Raw genomic sequence first — 25,224 nt, forward strand, 5'->3', positions numbered from 1 at the left:
ATTTTCCGACTTAACCATAACTGTAGACGGTTTAGTCTATCATTTTTAATATTATAACTATTGTTCTTATTTTGTGTATTTAACAATACTTAACATTGATTAATACTGATTCACATTTTTACATTGGTTGTTTCTATCCGTAACTCACATTTTAGAGGCATTTTAGAACTATTTTGAAGCACTAAAGCAGGGTTTTTGTTTCATCTGCAAAACTAAAAAAAAGGTAAATAATGCCTTGAAAGGGATGACACAGTTTTGATTAAGATGGGGCTTCAGGACCTGTTTCAATTTTTTTTTTCATTATGATTTCTGAGATAATGAGAAACCTCTTATGAAATATGGAAGAGCGTAGAATTCTAAGTGGAATTCTAAGTTTATTAAAAAAAAAAATGGTTTCAGAAAGGCTGAGATATCCAAAACAAAGCGATCCCAATATAAGGTGAGACCGACCTTTTATTAGGATCGCTTTATTTTACTTTGTTTTTGGACATCTCAGCCATTTCAAAACCGATGTTCATCAAATAGACTTTGAATTCCTTTTAGAATTGCATGCTCTTTAACATTGTGTAAAGTGGTTTCTACGTATTTTGCAAAAAGTAACAGACTGAATCCTCACCTCAACCAATTGGATCATGATGAAAACATTAATTCGTACCCTACAAGACACTCAACAGATTTTCATTTACATAATCCAAAATCCCTTATAGCTCACAGGTCAGTGAGGTATCACGGACCAGATACATGGAATGAAAATGCCTTAACCAACTCCCTGAAACACAAACATCAGTGTTTTCCTTCAAAGCTAGTTTGAAAACAATGTATTTTTACTCAATATATTTAGTAAAATGAAATATGATAATTGATATGATTTTATTCATTTTTGGTCTGATTTTGTTAGCATCTTTGTATTGACATATTGAAGAAAAATAAATATATATTATATGGCCCCGACACAAACATGTAACACACCTACTACTGCACACACACAGCACTCACTCACATCTTCCTTTTCCCACTAAAGCGCAACATTGTAATTGAAAAACAAATAAAACTACTTTTTTCGTGAGAGGCAAACCTAAGTGATATTCCCAATGAGGCCATCACCCCAATCAATGCATGGATGTTTATGCTGACGGTCTGCTGCTTCCTTATTGAATCATATATGTACTGTCTTTTTGTGTTATACGCAACAATAATCATATGTTTTACAAAGATTTTTGTCATGCATGTAGTATAAACTGCACTTTTGTATTGATCTTTTGTCATTTGGTTTTGTTTTGTTTGAATTGTTATTTATTTTGATTTTATTCGATTTGATTTGAGAAGCAAAATAAGTACGAACGAACGAACCAATCACTATCCGTGTAATCACAACTCACTCTGCGAGGCGTCTATCAGGCACTGGTGACATCTTTCCAGTCGACATCCAATCGCCGCGTTTGCAGACATACAGCAGGTGTACGTTGTGCTCTCATTCGAGTTGCCGACATCCATGGACACACGAGAAGTGGGGACAGTCCCATTATTGTCTACAATCTTTTTCCATCGCGTTGACGAATTGGTGGACGGTGAGGACGACGAAATTCCAGGCCCAACCAGAATGAGTCTGCGAGCCGACATCGCCGGGATCGATGGACAATTAAGTTGACCTTGAGAGGTGAATTAAATGTCAATCGGGGCTGCTGTTACATCCTCATATGATTATGTACATTTTGCAAACTAAAATGGTAAATCAAAATTTTAAATGTTGTCACTCCTCCAACTGTTTTTTTTTTCTGAAATAATGTTAGATTGAACAGTCAAAATGTTGAACTACCATTTTAGAAATGGTTAATCCAGCATTTTGCAGCATCCACCAAGTTAAATTTGACACTTAAAAACAGGTTAGGGGAGTGACAACATTTACCATTTTATTTTGAAAGAGTCTTCAGACAATTACTTTTCATCATATGGCGTTCTGGCAAAATTAATATTCAATTGACATAGTTTTCTACATTATTTTCCTCAACCCTAACTGCTGAATAAGAAATTTAATGTAAAGTAATTTCTACCTTTTTACCTATTTCCCCCTTTCCATCCTTTCTGTTTAAAGATAATTATGATATGAGTAAAATGTAATAATCATCCTTATGCATATTAATATGTTAAAGGATTATTTGTCAGGATACAATTCACATCCTCTCTTATTAAGACTTCAAACTACGGTCCAGTCATTCAAGAGAAAAAAATAGGTTTGTGTTATCTACTATAGCCGTGCATTTTTGCATCCACTTTTGTAATAAATTTTTATGCCTTTCAAATGGGTTTTTTTTTTTTTTTTTTAAGAATTTGCTCTTCTGCTATATTCTTTTTTATTTGGTGAAGCATAACTACAACAACATAATGAATTATTCTTTATTCTGTGCTAATTGCAAAAAGCCTGGGATAGCTTTGATGAGGGTGCATGAGCTTTAAGAAATAGCCTTCTATATACCAACCTCCTGTCAGTTTGTCGTCAATTCCACACGATAATTCCAAGTTCTCTGGGCAAACTGTAATAAAAATCATAATCAGTAAAAGAAGATAATTCTGACAGATATTTCCGTGCGTCGTTGAATAAACTTCGCGTCACGTTTTCGCACCCGTTCTTCCCTCCAGAAATAATGGCTACCATTTCATTTTTGTTTTTCTATAAAAAAAAAAATGATAGTAAATGCTTAACAGAGAAAAATAGAAACAAATAATGATAAGTGATAACAAAAACAAATATATATATATATATATATATATATATATATGATAAAATACATAATGCACATGGGTATGCAATATGTATCTACTGTTTCTGGGTATGTTTATAAGAAATTAGAGAGAGAGGGAGAGAGAGAGAGAGAGAGGGAGAGATACTGTTTTACACTTAAAAAAAAAGAAAAGAAAACTACCCTTGGAAAAAAGGAGCAAATGATAATGGTGTTATTTCCTTTGGCGTGGAAGGGGAGGGGCGGGCTGGTGTGTATAAGGGTTGTTTTATCGAGGTCTAATTCACCTGAGATTCAACTTTTTGTGAATATCTTTCAAAAGAAAAGCAAAACAAAACACTTTTAAATGCAAGAATAATCTGTCCTCTTCTTATTCCGCTTCGTCGATTAATTTGATTCACATTGTTCATACTGTTCAGTGTCAAAAGGTTTTACTTACACGAGATATTCAGTACAATAGAGTCTGTAAGGTTGCGGTCCTGGTAAGGGCTCTCATGAAAGCAAGTGATGATCGTCCCATTCAGCACACGCGTGGGAATGATCATGAGCTTGCTGATGATGTCGGATTGTCCAGATTCTACGACGAGCTTGGTTTCGACGACGGCCTGGCTGCTATCGCTCACGATTCGGTCGTCAACGATCCAGAACAAGCTCCTTGGCGTGTAGACATTCAGCATGTGGCATGTTAATGTGTACTTCCGACCTTCTTCCATTGGCTGCTCGCCCCCATTAATGATTTGAAGATCAGGGGGATCTGGGATGAAGGTTCGTATCGAGAACGGCAGGTTAAAGCAACCTGTTGCTAATTTGTTGGTTATGAAGTAAAATCAACTCAAAATTAAACTCAAATTAAAACCCAAAGATAAACAAGCACAGCTTCAGTACTTCAAAATAGTTCAAGAAATGTGAGTTACGGATATACTAACGTCAAAAAATTGATCAGTACAGTCAATGTTAAGTATTGTTCAGTATTAAAAAAATGTGACCTACAGTTTATCAAATTAGTGTTTAGTGTAAAGCGTCTAGAGTTATGGTTTATTGAAAAAAAGTGATATCTCTTAAATATAATTTGTGGCTTTATTGCCAGATTTGTATTAGGTAGGTTATTCTGTGATACAACCGACCCATTCATATGCATCAGATGTGATAATTCGAACATTTTTCTTTTTCTAATCACTGCTACTAACGGTAAACAGTGTTTTCTTTTTTTTTTAAATCAACTGAGGTATTGGGATCGAGGCTGCAAACTAGATTCCATTTCAAATTTTGAATGCAGAATATCAGGCTAACTAACCAATCAGAGTGTAAAGATTCCAATTAAAGCTAAATGAAGACCGAAAAAAAGACAATATGGCAAAGGCATGAGGTATTTCAACTATTATATACTGCAAAATTGATATATCAACTTTTTGAAAAAGCGGAACATGACTATTAAACCAAATAGAGGGAAAAGATTGAAATCTAATTTGAAAGAAAGAAAATGGGAATGGCGTAAGATCTTGTGTTGCGGAAAGGGAAAATTACAGCTTCAGGGGCATATTCACTGTCATGACCGAGTAATGCGGTGAAAAAAGTGGCGAGGGCTAACTTTCACGACTTGAAACCAGAATGCTGTGATGTTACTGTATTTACCCGACTCAATATCACAGTAAAATAAGCAAGGCAGAATGAGATAAACTTATATAACATTCAAAGAGAAGATTGCATGGGTGAATTTTCAATTTTTAAAGTATGCCTTACTTTACACCTTCTAAAGTACACTTCAAGTACAGCTATTACCCTGGTAATATGAGTTACTATGCAAGAAATGTGTTGGTTCGAGGTATTTTTTTTAATCAGTAACAACACCAAGAAATTGATATATCATCCACAAAAGTTTTCAGGAATACTTGCTGATTGATATCGTTTTAAAGATATAGGAAGTGCGTGTGACAAGGATTTTCCTTGTTTATTCATAGCTTGACACAAAATTGCTGTGACAATATACAATGTACTTCTCTTCTGAACTCCATTGTTATGTGTCGGTAAAAACGGCCAGCATGCAGGCACATTTTTCTTGAGAATGGACAATCATCTCCTAGACAAGATTTTCTTTGCACTTTGTAACTCACTGAAGTAGTCTTCCTTAAATTAAAAATATATTGTGGAACTTATTTGAACTTTGGCTTTTTTATATGTGCTGTAGTAAAATTGGCTTGAAACCACCCATCCAATGGCTCTATGAATATGTGTAGAATAACAGAATAGTACTTCAGTAAATCATATACAATACTGTCCCTGGCCAGAGCTTTTGATCAATTAGATATGGACATCATTCAAGCAATAATACAGCTCATGGGAATGGGAGTATCTCCGACGAATGAAATAAAGTGAAAAATCATGATTGGCTTTCACCTAACATCAACGATGATTTTCGTCAAATAGCCATGGGCTTTGTTGACATAGCCCACTGGCTACGAGTCTCACATGTGGGTATTAGTGGGAGCCTATGCTGCACACTTTACTACGGATGCTGGTATGATATAGCTGACTGGGCGATCAATTTCAGCGATGGGAAGCAGCAAGTGTCTAGCTGCTGGCGATGGTGACCTGCCACACACGGAAGAGGTTGTCCGTGTATCCGGCAAACAGAGTCTGGCCGTCAGCTGACCAGGCCAAACTGATGCATTCCGTCCTGCGGTTTGAGGGTCCAACAACCTCTGGTCGGAGCTCATCCACAGTCGACTTGGTCTCCAGATCCCAGATCTTGATGGTGGGTCCAGCGGCAGCGCAGAGCCAGTAGCGGTTGGGGCTGAAGCACAGGGCGTTGATGCCTTCCTGACTGTCCAGAGTGTACAGATGTTTGCCCTCGTTCAAGTCCCACAGCATGGAGAGCCCGTCCTTGCCTCCTGATGCACACAGAGAGCCATCGGGAGAGACTGTCACACAGTTCAGGTAGCAGTGGTGACCGTAGTGGTTGGTCTTCAGACGACAGTTGGTCAGGTTCCACACCTTGACAACCCTGTCCCAGCCACCAGAGACGATGATGGGATTTTGTGAGTTTGGAGAGAAGCGTACGCAGGACACCCAGTTTGTGTGGCAATCATCATAGATGGTGTACTTGCAGACACCCAAGGTGTTCCACAGCTTGATGATGTTGTCCCTGGAGCCAGACACAATCTGACGGTTGTCAGCTGAGAAGGCAACACTCAAAACGTCCTTTGTGTGACCCACAAATCTTCGTGTAGTCTTGCCACTATTGAGATCCCACAGACGGAGGGTGGTGTCCCAAGATCCAGTCAGAGCAAACTGGCCATCAGAAGACATGACCACATCAGACACAAAGTGGTTGTGTCCACGCAGGGCTTTCCTTGGGGTTCCATAGCTCATGTTATCACGAGGAAGGTCCCACACAATCACCGTCTTGTCTCGGGACGATGACAAAATCATATCAGGAACCATGGGTGTAGTGGCAATCTGGGTTACCCAGTCAGAGTGCCCCTTCGGGGTTCCTTGAAGACGAAGTTGTTCTGGTGGTCCAGACATTTTGGCTGTTTTTCCAACAGATTACGATGGATTTTGAGAAAGGCAGCGGCCTTTCAGTATTGCAGGTTAGGCTTGCGATTTGGAGGTTCATGGTTGTACTCAAAAAATAAATCATGTTGATTGACCTATTTAAAGTAACTTGCACGATTCATCGAAATTGGGTGTGATAATACACCACGAAATTGATATATCATCTACAGCATTTTTTTAAAAGAAATTCTTATTCATTAATATCTTTTTAAAGACATAGGAAGCGGGACTTGGAGATCAGTGGTTGTACTCAGAAAGTAAATGATGTTGATTGACCCATTCAAAGTAACTCATCGATTCATCGAAATTGGGTGAAAATGTTACTTAATACCGGCCATACCAATGATGCACAAGGTACAGGCATACCTGTGACTGTAAGAACGACGCGTGTTGAGAGTACGTCTGAACCATCGAAACCTGTCACTGCGCACGTCACACTCCTCCCATCATCCTCTGCCCGCACTCGAGGGATTGTCAGGTGACTTGTCACGTTGAACAAAGTGCGTGGAAAGCCTGACACAGGGACAGGCTTTTCGGTCACGTGATCTCTCGACACGACGTCTCCGATGCGCCAAGTGATGGTGGCTGCTGGGAAGGAACTGCCGCAGTGACAATCAAGGATCAGCGAACTATCTTGGCTGACGGTGATGGGGTTTCCATCAGGGAGGTACGTCAGTCCAGCTGGGGCGCTCCCAATGCTTACCGTGATGTGCGTAGGTAGAACTTTGTCAGAAACAAAGCAAGATATTAAAATGCTGATGATGTGTCATTTATTTTGAATTGCTATTGGTAAAACCAAATGCTACTGATCTTGAAATACATCCACTTCAGGTGTTTGAGTTTGAATTTATTTATAACAACAACATATTATTTACAAGAAGGTTTGAATACATGTTTATATACATCAATATTAATGCATAGCACATGTAACTGTCTAAACGATATAAGAAACATAATGAATATAATCTATAATATATAATGGATAAATGATTATGTAATCTAAAACTATCAAAGAAAAAGCTACAATATGGCAGTGTTGCTAAAAGAACCAAGAGGTAGCGCAGGTGCTAGTAGGTGTTGGTCCTTTTAAACACGTATTACATAATGAACTACATTTAAAAAATACTGTTATAACGTTCTTGATTTGAAGTAATTAATGTGTTTTGCTAGATTACTTCGGAAAATTTTCCTGGTATTAATACTCCTTAAATTTTCTGTCAAAGCATTCCACAATTTCACTCCTATATAAGAAAGTGAGAGTTGACCATACATAGTTTTACATTTTTGTGTTCAATGAATTCCATCAAACAAAATCTAGAAGCTTCACAACAATCGGATGACAAAGTTAATAGATGGAAACTGAAATAATAGGAAGAAGAAGAAGAAGAAGAAGAGAGTTTTAGGGTTTTACAGTCTGAAATGCCTTTCATGTACCTGTGTACTAATATTCAACAAAGAAAGAAAATATTTTTATGCATTAAATCAAGACATCAAAATGGCTTGGGAATGATGGTTATGGTACTTGGATTAAAAATTGTTGAATAAATGTGAGAAATCATTAATATTTTGTGTTCAAATCAACGCGGCTGTCATGAGATGACGACATGACTCTTTAATCAAAATGTGTGAAATCTCTAGTTGTGGAACTGTCCCATTTAAATGAAACTCGCTTTTTAGTGTGTTTGACTTTTTGGTCTGAAGCGTGGTGGAGAATTCACTTTGAACAACCTTACCGCCACGCACTATTTCACCACGTTATGTTACATGCTCACATCGAGTTCTAAACATCAGGCTGTACCTTGTACAGCAAGTGTGACTGATACTTCCAATGGTTCGGCTAACATCGAGTGGTTTCCAAGGCAACGAATGACCGAGCCGTCGTCTTCCACGCTAGGGGTGATGAACAATCTCACTTCGGAAGCCGACGGGCCGGATTGTTGAGTAGACGCCGGTTGTGGTACGAAAGATGGTCTGAGGGCGTGGTCAAAGCTCAAAGTCAAAGTGGTAGGAGGCAGAGAGGGTGGCGATGACCGACATCCGATTTCGTAATTCTCGTTTGCCGTCATATGAACGACGTCATTATACACGTCCCCGCCCGGTTCGCTGGCGTCAAAGATAGTTACCAACTGAGGGACGGCTGTTTGTGAATTCATTATGAACAATTAATTTCAGCATTAGGGGCAGAATGCCCTACACATTAGGTAATAACTGGAGGCTACTCTTATCATTATCCTCCTCCTCCCTCATCCATTATTGGTGACATTGTTGACGGATTATCGGCATGATTATTGTGGCAATGAACACTGCGACATATAGATTTCTATATATCAAAATCATATGTTATTTCTTGCATTTACCTTGTCTTAAAAAAAAAAAAAAAAGATTCATTTGTTTTTATTGCCTGACTTGGACTAACACTTAACGTCTCAGGTGTGATTTACAACCAAACTGACATTTCTTGAACGATTGAAAGATAAGAACAAAACTAAAGATGAGACGCTTTACTTAATGAGATTTCGCCTCTCTTCTCTACTTTCCTTCTTTGACGTTAATTACGATCTCAATGAGTCAAATTACATAGACGCTTTCGAACAGTGTAGGATCGCGTCCCGAGAGCAGCGAGAGCGCTTTCCGAAAGGCTTGCTTATACCGTGGTTCCATGACATTTCTCCTGCAGCAATTGCTGTCATAAAATTTCTGCACGATAAGCCAGACTAAATTCTACCAGCAAACGTAACCCTAAAATTAATCTTAATCCTCACCTTAATCAATATTAAACCTAAAACTCTATCACAACCCTAACCCTAGCGCTAAGTCCTTCGAGAAAATAGGACCAGAGCGATATTGTCGCAGGTCACGGAGCAAAAGTCTGTCACCACTTACCATAGACTGTTAGAGTCACTTGTTGCGTCTCGAGTCCAGTGGGAAACGTGTAAGCATTACAGATGAAAGTCCCCTCGTCCTCAAAATTGACGTTGAAAATCGTGAGAAAGCCCCCATCTCTCCAGCTTACTATCAAGTTCACTTTAGACGTCGGCCACTCGTACCTATCATTAGTTCAATCAAATAAAAGTCAGTCACTACACATGCTATGTTAATGGTACTGCCGGAGCCAACGAGCGAAAAGTCTTCCTTGAATGAAATAGGTTGTTATTTGAGTTTTTGTGAACTTCGTTCACTTTCCATGTTGTTTTGAAACATTAAAGACATTATTTACCATTTGCAGCATATAACAAAGACCCCGCTTTCATGCTTGACAATAGTCTGCAAATGTGAGTTAGGGATAGAAACAACCAGTATACAAGAGTTAATCAATATCATCAATATCAAAATAAAATTATTTCTAGACTAAATCGGCTGAAGTGTTATGGTTTCGTGAGTAAAATACAGATATCTCCTTATATTTTAGGCTTTATTGCAAAATTTTTATATGGTAGGATGTTTTTTGATACACCTGACATACACTATGCATCAAATGTTGTAACTCGAAAATTTTTTGAATAACTTCTCCCATTGGTAAACAGTACCTTTAATGAAATTGAATCCCAATTGAAGTGATTTGGAACAGCTAAGTTTGAGTTTCAGTGAAACGTTTTTAACTGTACAAAAGTGTGTGTATGTGATGTGTGTGTTCAAAATTGGATTTCAACACTGATAAGAACCCCCTCAAGATATGAATCTCATGACATTAATTCAAGTCTTCTATGATTTACAAGGTTTTAAAAACATTTTTTTTTTTGATTATTTCATTTTTTACAATACTGATTTTCCCAGCATCCTTGTGAATGATGTATGACACATTGTCAGAGCCGGGCGCCTTGTTTTTGTTTTTGTTTTTTTCCAGATAAATGGCGCTATTGATGTGTTCCATCATGCATGATCATGATCATGATCATCACCATCATTTTATAAAACCCTTCATATAGAAAAAAAAACACCCAAAATCTCACGCGTCCAAAGAGAAAGAGAAAAGAGGAAAACACTTTACAAGAAATCTCCAGAGAAAAAGTCGTTTACATCCCGCAATTTTCTAATTTTCGGGCTGGATTTTGACGAGACAATAAGTCACAAGTACCCAGCCCTTCACAGGGACTTTTGGGACCACGTATGGGGTCTCTCCGTCCCTTAGGAACTGAGAGGAAGGGTGACATGCACTCTAGTCAAATTGGAACTACAACAAATAGAGAAAAATCAAACTCACACTCCGGCAGTTAAAATCCAGGCATTAGTATAAAAATAATACACATCTGTGGGGCACTCATAAGAGTTCCCCACACGACGTACCTTTATAACAGTCTGAAAATGCCCGAGGTGTCTTTCGAGTTGGACCGTAGCAAAGTGGTAATTATACCATGGACCTACGGTCCATGATCATACTATCGGAATGGCCGACCAAAAATAACGTGTATCATTTGTTTTATGAAATGATGAAGCAGATCCTTGTCATCTGATCAATCACCTTCATGGCGAGCAAATTATTAAGAGCGATGAAATCAATCACCATACATAGCCACGTGAAAGTTCTGATGACCGGTCATTATACTTTTTATACTTCTCAGTGACCGGTCATCATGGTCATGAGCAAAATTACATGTTATAGACAAAAGAAATGCTTCGTTACAAGTTCACCTTTAACCAATCACATTTTGATCAAGATCTGCAGCACATAATTTTACAAATAACAATATAGTTTCACATGTTTCAGCCACAGAGTCATGATATTTATCGTAAAGAGTACGTGCAAATTAATTGAGATAAGGTTATACCATAGACTCAAAACCTATCTCTTTTAAAGATATCATCAGGTTTGAGTTTTTGATCAAATAGCGTTTTTGATTGACAGCGTAACCCTATCAGGCCCTGGCAGTAATTCTCGCTAGGCTATTTCAAAGGAACACAGGAAAATTTGAGACGAATGATTCTATGTCTCTCTTCGATTGCATGTCTAAAGAGGGATAAGTTATCAGGATTTGAGTGCAGGTCTCTGCGGGAAATGAGATCAGATACCACGCATATGTATCAGACTTGCGTTGTTATTGCCACATACACTTCACCACTATCGTAAAAACAAACTCTAGCATTCTCTGATTTCCTCATATCAGGTCCACTTTTGACGACACCTCTTCAACCTATTCGATTCGTCCCATTTTGCTCTTATCTATCAATGTCTACTTCTGTTATGAGGAATTACATACAATCATTCATAGACATTCAAAAACAACATTACAAGTACAAATTGTTGCAGATCACAACTGGAAAGAAGTATGTGATCAAATGGAAAATGACGTGCAGAGAAAAAGCCAGTAAGGCCTGCAAGCGCGAGTACACTGTTGTCAAGGTTATCTAGAAGTATTATGTATATAATGAATATGTTTATGTAGATGTATATGTATACCTATCTATATCTATATCTATATGTGATATGTAGGCCCTATATGAAGAGCTTACTTCCAAAAGGCGCTAAATCCATAATTTTCAATGGATCTAGCGCTTTTTGGAAGCAAACTCTTCAATATATACTTTGGAGATGAGATCCAGATCTACATGTAGTAAGCTTTCCCAAGAAGATACACAGAATTTAAACTTAAAGGGATCAAACAGTTTTGGTTGAGACCTAATTTCAGGTTTCTAACATTTTTGGTGAGATAATGAGAAACCTGTTATGAAACATGAAAGATCATGTAATTCCATGAGGAATTCAACGTTTATTTGATGAAAATTGGTTTTGAAATGGCTGAGATATCCAAAACAGAGCCATTCTAATAAAGTGTGGGACCCACATTTTATCACGATTGCTTTGTGTTACTTTGTTTTTGGATGTGTCAGTTATTCCAAACCCGATTTTCATCAAATAAACTTTGAATTCCTCTGAAAATGGTATGCTCTGTACTATTTCATTAGTGTTTTCTTGGTATCTCGCAAAAAGTTAAAAGCCCAATTCTCATCTCCACCAATACTGTACCATCCCTTTAAACCAGCCGTTATTTTGCGAGAGTCACTACTGCAGTTCTCATCTAAATTGACGTTCTAGTAATCAAACATGAGTTATATTATGCTCCCTAAGCATCATACTGACTAGCAGTTATATCCAAATACTTTGAATCATGGTTTCACTCGGTGAAATGCACCTTAACAGGAACTCCATTTTATCTTTAACACGAGAAAAATATACAACACCTATGAAGAAAATGAACTTTAAATACAGCCATATCATACGATATAAACAGTAAAAATAAAATGGTCAACTCTGTAGGTTGTAATTAATATGCTCATTTTTTGATGAGGCTGAAATTTTGTTTCTTTGTTCACTATTGTTATTATTATATGTCATTTATCATTCGTTCGTTTTATTCTGTGAGTGTGTGTGTGGGGAAGGGGCTAACTAAAAATGTTAACCTAACCTTATTGTATACTGTACTATAAAAAAAAGACCCTTCGAAGCACAAATTCAATTAGTCTACACATCGCGTTACAAATTTTATCAAATGACTTTCCGAAGGTGAGGAAATATGGATTCATCAAAAGTGATTTCACGGGAGCATTTCTCCCTAGACAGACCTCTATAGTATACCTTCATTTTGCAAATATTTATCAAACATATAACATTGATGAAGAGGTATTAATAAAGAAAACCCGCTCTCCCGGCAATTTCGTAATATTATTACGCATTTGTTTATCTATATATTTAATTTTTATTCTCCTTTTTTTTTGGGGGGGGGGGGATACAAATACGTGTGCTTATAGCCGTGAAGTGGTTTGAAAATCGTTCTTGCCACATGAATTAAAGGTACCGTTTATCATTGGGAGCTGTGATTTAAAGGAAAATGTTATCATATTTGATGCATATGTGTAGGACAGTTGTATCACAAAGCATCCTACCATATACAAATATTGCAATAAAGCCTAAAATATAAGGAGATATTACTGCTTTTCTAACTAAACCATAAACTGTAGACGGTTTACTCTAGAAATAATTTGTTCACATTTTGTATACTTAACAATACTTACATTGATTATAATGTTTAACTTTTTTACACTGGTTGTTTCTATCCCTAACTCACAATTTAGAACTACTTTGAAGAACTAAAGCAGAGTTTTCGTTGTATCTGCAAAAGATAAACAATGCCTTTAAAGGTGACCAAGATACAATTTGGATAGAGACATTCAATTTCGTATTTGGACAAGAGTATCCACACGTGGATATTCAAATTTACAGGGGGATGGACGGGGAGTACCTAAAAGGACTTTTAATTTCGTTTGCAAGGGATATCTTTCCACAATATTGAGCATTCAATTTCGTCACAAACCTAACCTCATACCCATCAACAAAAAAGAAAGAAAGAAAAGAATTTATCTGTTTAGACACTGAATATGACTTTCGCCATTTTTTTCCTTGATATCAGGGCACAATAATTTAGCAGTGTGTTTCAACTGTTGCAGTCTATACCCTTATTTCATCTTCCACTTTCGCATTTTTTAACCCGATCCCTCGATAGTTCGTTTTGTCTGCCCCTATAGGTAACGATGATAAACATGATAAACCTAGCAGCGTTGAAGTTACTGCATGTTTATCTTCAAACTACACGCATTCATACTAAGATGAATGTTTGTATTATGAATTTATCAGTTTAAATGACAAATCAATGAAATCAGGCGGTAAAATCTATAATCATTAATTTTTTGTGTGTGAGTGATTTTGACTTTCATAGAGGACACTCTGGGATCAGTGGTATCGGCTTCGAACCTGTCAAGTTTTTGCATATTTTTAAAGATACGATTTCTTTATACCTATACTTGTCCCAACCCACCGGAACCAGGGGCCTGTTTCACTAACATGGAAACTCTTTCTAATTCAAGACCGATCTCATCTATACCGGGAATGATTCCTTCCAAGAACAATTCATGCAGTGATAGGTAACAGTCAACCCCGCTAGAAAGAACACAGTGTTTCACAGTGTGAAGCACAATGTGAAACACGGTGTGAAATCTCTGCACGCACTGATGTGGAATACGAGCATTTTAACAGTGTAAACACATTGTGAATCATTACTTTACAGTGTGAAAAAGAACATTTCTATGTGAACACCCTGTGAAAACGCCACACCACGGTGTGAAATAGTCTTTACACTCTTTTTCACATAGTCGACTTTGTGAACACATTGTAAACACCCTGTCCTTGACTGTGGGACACTGTGCTTTGGTTTGTTGTTGTTGTTGTTGTTTTTTTCAGCAGGGAAATGATAAGGGGCTTTGGTAATGGTAGCGACTTCTCGCACAGCACAGACAATGCTGAAAAGACTATCCTGTAAAGTAACATCGTAATTATACAATGTTGGGTGTCCAGTATTTGCTCCTATGCCGAAATTTTGGTTGGTTTGCTTGCTATGAAATTGCGATATTGTTGCCTTATGTCTATTCAGTTTCAATTTCTGTATTAATTAGTCTGCAATGAAAATTGAAATACTGGCAATCTGGGTTTAACGTACCGATATCCGTCCATGGATCCGTAAGACGCGATGCTCGCACTGTCCTGTGGATTGCTTTTGGCTTTGAACGTCCATGTCATTGAACTGAAGTGATCTTTAGAGCTCAGAGGCGGGTAGGTGCAATTGAGGGTCACATCCTCTCCCGCTATGGCCGTGACGTTGCTGGTGGTCAGTCCTGTCACCGAAATAGCTGCAGCGGAAGAAAAGGAAGAAAAAAAGCGTGTAGGCCTACTTGTGTGAGATGTTTATACTCTCCAAGAGTGAGCCGGCCGAGATATTAAGGGGTACAAACGGTATCGCATCACCAATGTTCTATCGCTGGCCCGGTATGTGAGTTTTATAAATACACAGTCACATGAATTTTGTTTGAACAGTGTGTTTGTTTGTGCGTGTTTGGGGGGGGGGGGTGGACGACCAATTGGCTCATTGAGGTTTGGGTAATGTGTGCTCACCATAAACAAGATAAAAAAAAAAAAGATGCTGAAACTATTTCTCTATCCTTGTTAACATGACTATACAAGGTTTAATCGAATATGGATGTTCTGCTTGACAGATGTCTTGGGTGGTTGCTTTCTGGTCTGGTTGACTTCTTGACCAGTCGTTATGAATATTCAAATCAGTAAGTTGATGATGTCATGTCATCACGAGTTAATGTTAATTTCATATACAGAAATGACAAAATATCATATTTCAGCCGTATGAATAAAGGATTTGCCTTAAAACCACCCAGCATGAATAAGAACAAAATGATGTTAAGTAGGATACATTTTGGTATGGGATTACTTTTTTACCTGTTTTAACTAAAAGTAACAGATTCTCCGAATTTCATATAACCATAAGGTTGTGAGGGCATGGCATCATCAACACGGTCATTTGAATATTCATAAGGAGTCTTTAAGAAATGTTTTCAGAATTAAAAGAAAAATGAAATTTTGAATTGTCTTATCTTCCTTACTTCTTATCCCATTTTGTCATCACAATTTACAACATTCTCTAGGGGTTTTTCGCTTTCTGTATTTTTTTTTTCGGGTAGTTTTCTCTTTAATAGATGGCTGACTGGCTGACCACGGGAAAGTAAAGTAGACGGGTATTCTATACAAAAATAGCAATACATCATTTATAGTACCTGACGAAGTACTTGATAAAGTTCAGCAGTAGGTTTACAAAGGAGAATGTCATGGTTTGAAGACGCAGGCAGTATATTGGTACTTATCGATGACCCGGTATTTTTTTTAAACAAAAGATATTGTTGCATGCGATGTACTCTATTCTTCGCGAAAAAAAAGTCTTTGTCAAAATATCTAAACAATAAGTTATCAATATAATCATGAATGATTTTTTTTTAAAGGTAATATTTCAATAATACTAAGGATCTCTTGTGATGATACAGCAGGAAAAAAAAAAACAGTATCGATAATTATAATTATTGTATAAGTTATCACAACATTTTTTATGACACAAATTTCATTTCATTTCATTTCATTTCATTTCATTTTAGTTTGACTAAGAGTAAAAGATGTGAATGTAAAATTTCTGGTATCAAACTTCAATGTTTTATTTAGGATTCATTATACTTTGTTCAAAATATTGCGTTTATTATTTGTACGTATTGTATCATTAACCAATCTCCACGTATTCCGCATTGAATCATAAAGGTTATTTTTTTTATCAATTATAACACTTATTTTTCTATCAACGCATCATACCTGAGTAAGGGTATCTTTACATTTTATATACATAAATTGCGATTGTTCTGTTTAGCCTTGTAAACTCAGTATTTCTCTCTCTCTCTCTCTCTCTCTGTGTGTGTGTGTGTGTGATAAATTCAAGGAAGGAAGAAGTTCCAATGATGCCAAGCATAATTATGTTTCAGACGAATCAGTTTTTTCATAAATACCTTATATTTTCAGGTGTTATTTTTTTAACAAGATTGTTCGTCAAAGGGTTATTTTCAGTGTTATTTTGGTCTTTCCATTCGAAATCCACTCGCCAATCGCTTTGTTCATTTTCGGACAGACAAGTTGAAATTTTATGGTTTTGGTCACCGTTTGCTCGTTTATGGTCGTCAGTGATTGTCGTTTGTCGGAAGTTGGAAAGCAGTCTTTTCGTATGTGTGAACGCAGGGCCTATTTCGAATGGATTCACTGGAACTGGTTGATTGTATATAAGTCACTAATCGGCTTAAATCTCACAAACACACTTGCAATTTGCGCATTTTTAAGGACACTCTTCTCTTACAAATTCCAACACGCAAAACAAAACTAACATTGGGATACCGAGCATATGCCTGTGCAGCTCCCAAACTGTCGAATGACCTACACCAAATAGAAGTCAGGAAATCTCCGACTATAGCAGTCTTTAAATCACGACTCAAAACCCTTTTTTTCGTTCAACTGGCTATCATCATCAAGTACATCAGAAGCTTTTGCAGCGCTGAAGAACGTATGTATATTTAGGTCTTGCGCTTTATAAATTTGATGTATATCATTAACAGAATTAAAATTACACGCGACCAAATAAAAAGTTCTATATCCATTACAATGTTATCTCTATCGCTTCATCTAAGTGTTTAGCAAGAAAAAATAATCTTGAATGATCCAGTTTCAAAATACAACAAAGAAATAAAGCGTCGCTAAGCAATAAAGGCAGTTACAATTCTCAATTCCAAAGATTTTTTTTTTTTTCGAAAAGGTTCGTTATTCGGAAGGTTCGTAAAGTTTCGTAAGGCTTGTTAATCCCCAAAATGAAATAAGGTTCGTTATTTCAAAGATACGTCAAAGCGAAATAAAGGTTCGTAATTCTGAGGATCCATTTATAGTACACCGTCTTACATTATGGAACCTTCAGATCAACGCTACTTATTTTATTTTTGAATAACGAATCTTCGTAATAACGAACCTTATTCCATTTTCGGCTTTAACGAACCTTATTCCATTTTCGGCTTAACTTACCTTCGGAATTATGGATTAAACTGTCTACCTCAATCCAATGGAGAGCATCTTTTATCGCCCATCTACTCTCCCTCACTAGTTGTAGAGATAGATATCAGTTTATTAGGACGCTATTATTGTTTACATTCACAATTTTGTATTCTACTTCACAGTCACGACAGTGGATACCTTAAACTTAGGAGAGTGGAGTACTGCTTTAGAATGAATCGTGTAGGGACCTAGTTTGTATGCTGCAAAATGAAGTCTTCGTCGCTGAATACTGATAATGTGGGTGGTAGCAGTGAAAACTAAAAAAAAAAAAAAAAAAAGAAGAAGAAGTGGCACAATCAATTAAAAGGTTAACAAAAATTGTGCATAACTGTAATGCAAATAAATATTTACCGCATATGCCGCAAAAGCAGAAAACATGGATCCGAAAGTAGTACGCAAACTGTGCCATTCTCCTGGAATGAGTTCGCCATAAACATGCCTGCCAAAGTTAGTGCTTCAATAACCGAGTGCAGTCCAATAAATGATTCTACAGTTTCTGCAACTATTTTTCAGGTTGTGCCACAATTTCAGCTGTTTACGTGCTGAGTGCTTGAAAGTGAAAGGGCTGCGCAGTTATTAGATAACTGGTTTCCGCTTGTGAATAAAGGAAGTAGGTCTATTTTCTTTTTAATGACTTTCATTTCGTGTTTGTCTGATCTTATTGCGGAAGGGTTCTCGGGCATATTTTATAGAGCAACTCAAGGTCATGTTACAACGTGCTCTGCTTGCAAACCGCAGGGTAAAGTTTTAGAGGAGAGGTCATTTAATAATGAAATAATAAACGCTCTCTCACTGTCACACTGTCACGACTGTACTCTTCTAAACGGAAACGGAAATTTTGTTGGTTGGAGTCCTACCAAGGCAGCGTTTCTCATTAACCAATAATGAATTCGGTTATAGAATATCATCATCGTCGGATAACGAAATGTATACTGTACAATTTTACAGCTATTCAGGCAACGTTCTTAACCCTAACTTACCTGGGCTATTTAGCGAGCTTGAATTCCTGGAGGGTCATTATGCCCCCCTTCCCCCTTCAGATCTCGGTCGTTGATCGAGCTATCACCGCAAAATTTTGCATGAACATAAAGCCGGATGTAATCAACAAGACTGTTAAGTTAAATTTTAAAAAAATTGCATTTTCTATTTTAAATCAATTAATTATGCAAATCTATGCAAACAACCTCATTTTTTGTCTGTAATTGGCTTCGGTAAGCTTATGGAATGCTGCTTTTTGGTGTAAATATTACTAGTGACATTCCAGACATTTGTGCGTAAAAAAATTCTGCGTCAAATTTATCAATTTTTTTATGTATTTCTTTGTTTTTCGAACTCTTGTTTCTGTTGCTTTTTTCAGCAGAATTTGTCATAAACATTTTTTGAAGCATAATTATACTAAAATACCACTGTGCCCAAGTATAGTTCTGTTGTTGTCGTTTCTTTCTTTTTTTCTGTTTGTTTTTTTCTTTCTGAGGTAGGGGAAATTTAAGGATATGAGGATGTAATCTGTTGCATAACATTTGTTAAATTTTGAGTTTAATATATATCAGTATACAGATTTGATACTGCAAATATGATTTTGTTGTTGGTATTGTATGATTATCATACATTTTTGTGTTTATTTGTATGTATGTGTTCATGCAGGGCCTCCAAGAATAACAGTGTTTAACCCACTGACGGAGCCACCCTGTGAAAATAAAACATATAAATAAATAAATAAAATAAAAATAAAATAAATTGATTTCAGCCATTCAAATTAAAAATATGAATTTTTATGCGAATTAATTGAAAAAACACAATTTGTATTGACTTTGTACAGAAAATCAAGTTTTTGAGCAATTTTTGGGTTGACGAAAATTTTTTGAAGGGGCGTGGCTTCTGAATGGTATGCCCGGGCGTGACAAATTTGGGCTCAAAAGTTGCGTGAGACTTGAAAGTAAAAAGTCAGCGAGCGGCGCGGTCAAAAAATTTTGCGCGCCGGAATGGTCGCGGAATTCGTCGGGGGGGGGGGGCATTATGCCCCCCCCCCCCCAGGTAAGTTAGGGCTAAAGGTAGGGAATCCCATTTGCATGCCTTAAATGAAGAGTTGTATAAATACAGTGGTATGTTGAAGAGAGTATCATTTTAGAAACTTCCATGAAGTATTGAAAGTGGAAGGTAACATTTAGTACATTTTTATTGACCGTTAGATTTTGAATTGAATTTTTTTCGGGGCTCACCGTAAATTCCAGTACATTACTAGGCTGCCTTTGCAGACCCATGCACTGCATGTGTGTCCATCATGTATATTTTGTGAAGAAAGTTCATCAAAACTTAAAAACATTTCTATATACATTCTTGCCACACACTCTATATGTTATTACATCAGCTCTTATACTTTTAGATTTGTGTTTATAGATAAACAAAAAAAATATAGAAGACTGCAACAAAAAGGCTTAAGTGTGGCTGACACACAGAACTACTGAGTAGTTGAGTTTTGTGCATTATTCAAATTGTAGATAACTGTTGACTTCCAAATTTCTCAGCAGTGGCCTAAACAAGTCCCCTGAGGTTCATATTTAATGTTTTGCTGCATTTTGGGAGGTCTGTAAAAGGTATCCCTACCTTTAAACCCTACTACGATTCCTTGATAGCAGTTTTAGGCATTATACAGTCATGTTAGAACTTTGTCACTTCATTTTCTTGTGATTTTCTGTTTGTGTTCTTTTAGGCCTATATCTTTGTTCTTTTTGCCCTTTTTGCCCTGCCTGCTTTCTGTTTTGTTCAGAGTGACTTCATATGTTTCTTCTTTAAGTTTTTGAGTGTATTGTATGAGTTGTCCACAATAATTATGGATTCCTCAATCGTTTGATTTGTAACTTATGAATAATGATGCATGTTATTGATAATAACCTTAAATTTCAAATTGCAGTAAACTCGTATGTACCGTAAATGTTTGCGTACATTTTGATTTAGTGAATTTCGCGAGATAGGGAAGATTCGCGAAATCAAAAGGCACGTGAAAGTTCTTATCGACACTATAAACACATAAGCACTTCGCGAAAAATTCATGCCTTGAAAAAGGCCGTCACACTGAATTCGCGAAAAGAAAAATCATGTTTAACAGTACTCAGTGTCATTAGTGTGTTTTTTTTTTCTAGTAATTAGAAAGTTTGATTATTCCTCTTTAATGCAGTGATGCGCCATTTGTAATGATTGTGCACTCATACAAGTAGACGTGATGAATACCTCCCAGCTAACATTTGGACGTTTTCTGAACGTTCTTGAAACGTTCCAAGTTCGTTATTTGGACGTTTTGTCAAAACGTTTTCAGAACGTCTTTTTGTGGAAGGTTTTCGACGTATTTAAAATGTTTCAAACGGACGTTATAAAAACGTTTTTAAACGTTTAAAAAACAAATAAAAAACATTTTTTTTGAGGACCTGCAGAAAACATTTTGGACGTTATGGACGTCAGCAAAACCTCTGAAAACCGTCTAGAACGTTCAAAAAACGTTTTAAGAACGTCTAAAAAGTCTTGTGACCAGTTCCAGAACGTTTAGAGAACCTTTCATATCCGTCTATAATGTCCAGAAAACCTTTTGAGAACGTCTGTTTTTTTTTTTTTATTGGGTATTTATTAAAAACATATATAGTTATGAGATTATACAGGCAAAATCTGGAATTAATGCACCCCAATCCTAATCCTATATAATCCTATCCTAACCTATTCCTAATGTCCTACCTCCCATACCTATACTACATCCTATTCCAATTCGGCGAATCTGTATCACACTCTTTTATATACCAGCAAAATGTTGTAATGCATGAACAAAAGGTTACTAAAATTAGATCGCAAACACGCCTTAATGAAAATACATTTTCATTACACAATTTCAAATAGTGAATAACTGAACAATAACGTATGTAAGTTTATGTTTAACACAGAAAGTTTGAACCCAGCATAATTTTTTAGATTTCAATGTCTTTTATCTATTTCCACTAGTTTTCAAATCTTATATTTTCTTATTTGAATACTCATAAATAGGCATGAATATTCATGACAAAGAAACCAATGACGAACACGTAGCGGACCAAATAAAATCGTATTTTAAATCTTCATTAAACACCATGTCGACGTAGCAGACCTAATGAAAACGTTTTCTAGCGTCCATCGACGTTTTTAAAACGTTTTCCAAAAACCTGTAAATGCTATGTCCCAACTTTGATGTATGTACGTTTTGAAAACGTTCATTTTACTATACGAAGACCTACGGAACCTCAAAAAAAAAAAAAACCCAAAAAACAACAACAACAACGTTCAGGAAACGTTCTGAAAACGTTATGTGTTTGCTGGGCTGTATGTAGCACGCAAGGTCAGAGGGGGAAAAAAGGCCGCTAACTTCGTTTTCAACAGTGAGATTCGCGTTTGCTTTTGAGGATAAACTGAGTGTTGGATTCCGCTCCCCCCCCCCCCCACCCCACGCCCTTTTGACGTGAACCCTTTTTGTACCAGGGACTTTAGACATGGGGGGGGGGGGGGGCGAGATACCATTAACCTTGCCCCCCCCCCCCCAAAAAAAAAAAAAAAAAAGAAAAAAAAGAAGAAGAAACGTTCCACGACTCCTGTTTCCAGCTGAAGATGTTTCTGAAACTGATGACTCCAAATCACGAGTAAGAAGCGTATCAGGGCAATTACCCCCCCCCCCCCCGGCTAAATACTGGTTAGTGATAAAGTTAGAGTAAAGATTGGGGTATAAGGGTTGCACAGGCTTTCAAGCGGGATAATGTAAAAAGGTTGGAATAAAGTATGAATAAAATCTCTGCAGAATCTCTAAAAAAAAAAAAAAAAAAAAGTAGGGAAAAAGTAGGACATGAGAGGGAAAAAGTAGGGCATTAGAGAAAAAAAAGTAGGAATATATCAGGACATATGTGCATGCCTTTTTGAGTAGTTTACGTCGATAGTCACCGGAACTCTTGATGGTACGTGTAAATCTTTATTTGAACTCACAGCCCTACTGCCTCAGCCTCACTTTTGCTCCAGGGACCTGGAAAAGCCTGCAAAATACAGCAATTACAACAACTTGTTAAAAAATGTCAGGAAACAAACACAAAAGCATGTTCACAGAACAGGCAATATGAATCTTAATCACTAACTACAATACTAGCATAGAAAAGACATAATTCTGTGATTGACATAAACACCTACCATGTATCATCCTACAAAATATGACATAAACATTCCACGATGTGCAAGTTATATACTAATGCCAAATGCACGTTATACACTTCCATTTAAAAGACGGCACCTTTCATCTACATTCATTTGAATGTTTTGAAGTTGCGAAGATATGTGTTTCATTTCAAAATGTGAAAAAAAAAATGAGATATAAGGATATTTGACAAAAGCTACTGAAAAACATGACACTTTTATCTACATTCATATGAGGTTGTGAAGATATGTTTCATTTCAAAGTGTGAAGAAGACTGGAAATAAGGATGTTTGACAAAGCTATTCAAGTGATGCTTAAGACAACGTTAGTATGCTTTCAAGTTCTAGCTGAATGACCATGAGATAAGCAATAAACCTTCCAAGAGACCTTCAATCTCAAGTAATGTAAGCACTTAACATGCCTGCTTGTGTTCAAACATTTCAAAATAACAGGATAATCTAAACTACCTAGCTACTATATGTATAGCGCTCAGTATAAGTCTCTGAGAGTACGTGTTATCATAATACATTTGTACTTTATCGCTTTACATGCGATGTGTACAGGCGAGACATACATGTACATAAAGAATGGGTTGTCTCATGACAGTGAGGCCTTACGAAGTGAAATTATATCTACCAATGCATTAACATCCTTATTTTGCAAATCCTGACCCACTACGAATCTACACACTTAAATGCTGTGAGTTTATGGCACAGTCACGACAGTGTTCACCACTGAATTTCCAGTCATATATGATTATATAGATTATCTTGGCATAATCCCCTGATATAATATATGGAAACTTTATGGCAACCTCAGTTTGAAACACTTTAACCAACAGAACATAAAACATCCAAAGAGAGAGAGAGAGAGAAAAAAAAATAAAAAGCAGATACTTTACATTTTAGTATGTATCAGGTAAATGTAATATTGTCACACGTAGAGTAACAGAAGACTAATACAACCAAATGACCCCACTTTACAAGACGTGAGGAGTATATATGTACATCTGCTTTTTGTTTCTTGTTGTCTGTACTCTTACTGACTTTATAAGTAGCAAAAATGACTCTATTTTTGATAATTTTCGGTAGATAACAAATAAATCAGTTTTCATTTCTTCGGTGTTCTGTAGATGCGAGATTCCGTGTATTTTTTAATCAATTTACATTTGAATTAAAAAATAATTTAGAAAGAGTTGTAGAAAATTATCATTCTGTACTTTCCAATGATTTTCTACCGTTTTCAATTTTTGCAAAATTCACTGGAGATAGTTAATAATTCTTTACATTCAACATATTTTCAGCTCATCATGTCCCTTTTTGTGGAATGCACATACACCAATTTGATCTTTTCCTGAAGTTTATTTTTCCATTTTGCAATTATTCCAGGCAGTTTTAAGCTCTGATACTCTCAATTGTTCTTTTGGTTTTCGCCATAAATTACAGTTTTGTATGTTGACGCAATTGGCATACACATCCATCCATTTACTTTTCTCTTCTTTAAGAACTTTCTCTCACACATTTTTCTTAGACTCTTTCAAATGGTTCAATATTTAGGCTATGTTTCTTCAAAATAATGATCCGTCAGATTTTCACCACTTTCATTAAGAAATTTCTGTTCTACCATTTTCCCGCATTATGTCCAAACTAGCTAGGTAATAAAAAGATGTTCAGACTTTAATATCAACTAAACTTTACAAGATCTGTGGAATAAAAAGACATCATGGTTTCTAATTTTTCTGCAAGTTATTTCCTCCAAACTTTACAAAGTGTTCTGGCGGTTCACATTCACACATTTGCTCGTATTTGTGGAATATGCATTCATTATCTTTCCTGAATATTTGATTTTTTTTTTCAGGTGTGCTTTAGATGGCTTTTCTCTATATATCATATTCTTGATAGTTCTGTAGGTGGACTTCAGAGTCTCAGGGTTTCAATTTCAATTGAAATATTGTTTTTGTGACTGTTTTCCATGAAGTTCCTCTATTTCCTACTTTCTTCTATGTTCTTCGAGGTAATGTATGTCTTACCTATGATACAATTCAACCTCTTAAACAATATTGGTAAGATGTAAGAAGCCATCAACTTTTAAGATTGTCCATAAAGAGGTGGTCCCCTATTAGTCCTTATCTTTCAAGATGGCTAAGTAATTACTGTTGTTCTCACTCCTTGTTAACAATTTGTGGGGTCTGTTAATTAAACATTTCTCCCTGTTCATCTGATTTTTCAGCAACTAACAGGTTTACTTTGCTCAGCTATTTAACTTCAGATGAA

General features: G+C 36.5%; 1 protein-coding gene across 1 annotated transcript; it reads right to left on the reverse strand.

Moving 5' to 3' along the window:
- Positions 1–4,668: 4,668 nt before the first annotated feature.
- On the reverse strand, positions 4,669–6,333 carry LOC140234518 (small ribosomal subunit protein RACK1-like). The gene has a single exon (XM_072314559.1). It carries the CDS (start codon positions 6,261–6,263, stop codon positions 5,307–5,309), a length of 957 nt encoding a protein of 318 aa, XP_072170660.1. The 5' UTR covers positions 6,264–6,333; the 3' UTR covers positions 4,669–5,306.
- Positions 6,334–25,224: the final 18,891 nt, after the last annotated feature.

The sequence above is a fragment of the Diadema setosum genome, chromosome 10, assembly GCF_964275005.1.
Source record: "Diadema setosum chromosome 10, eeDiaSeto1, whole genome shotgun sequence".
Lineage (NCBI taxonomy): Eukaryota > Metazoa > Echinodermata > Echinoidea > Diadematoida > Diadematidae > Diadema > Diadema setosum.

Bases quoted from the DNA above. Each gene is read 5' to 3' on its own strand.
- LOC140234518 (XM_072314559.1), bottom strand. From the start codon at position 6,263: ATGTCTGGACCACCAGAACAACTTCGTCTTCAAGGAACCCCGAAGGGG.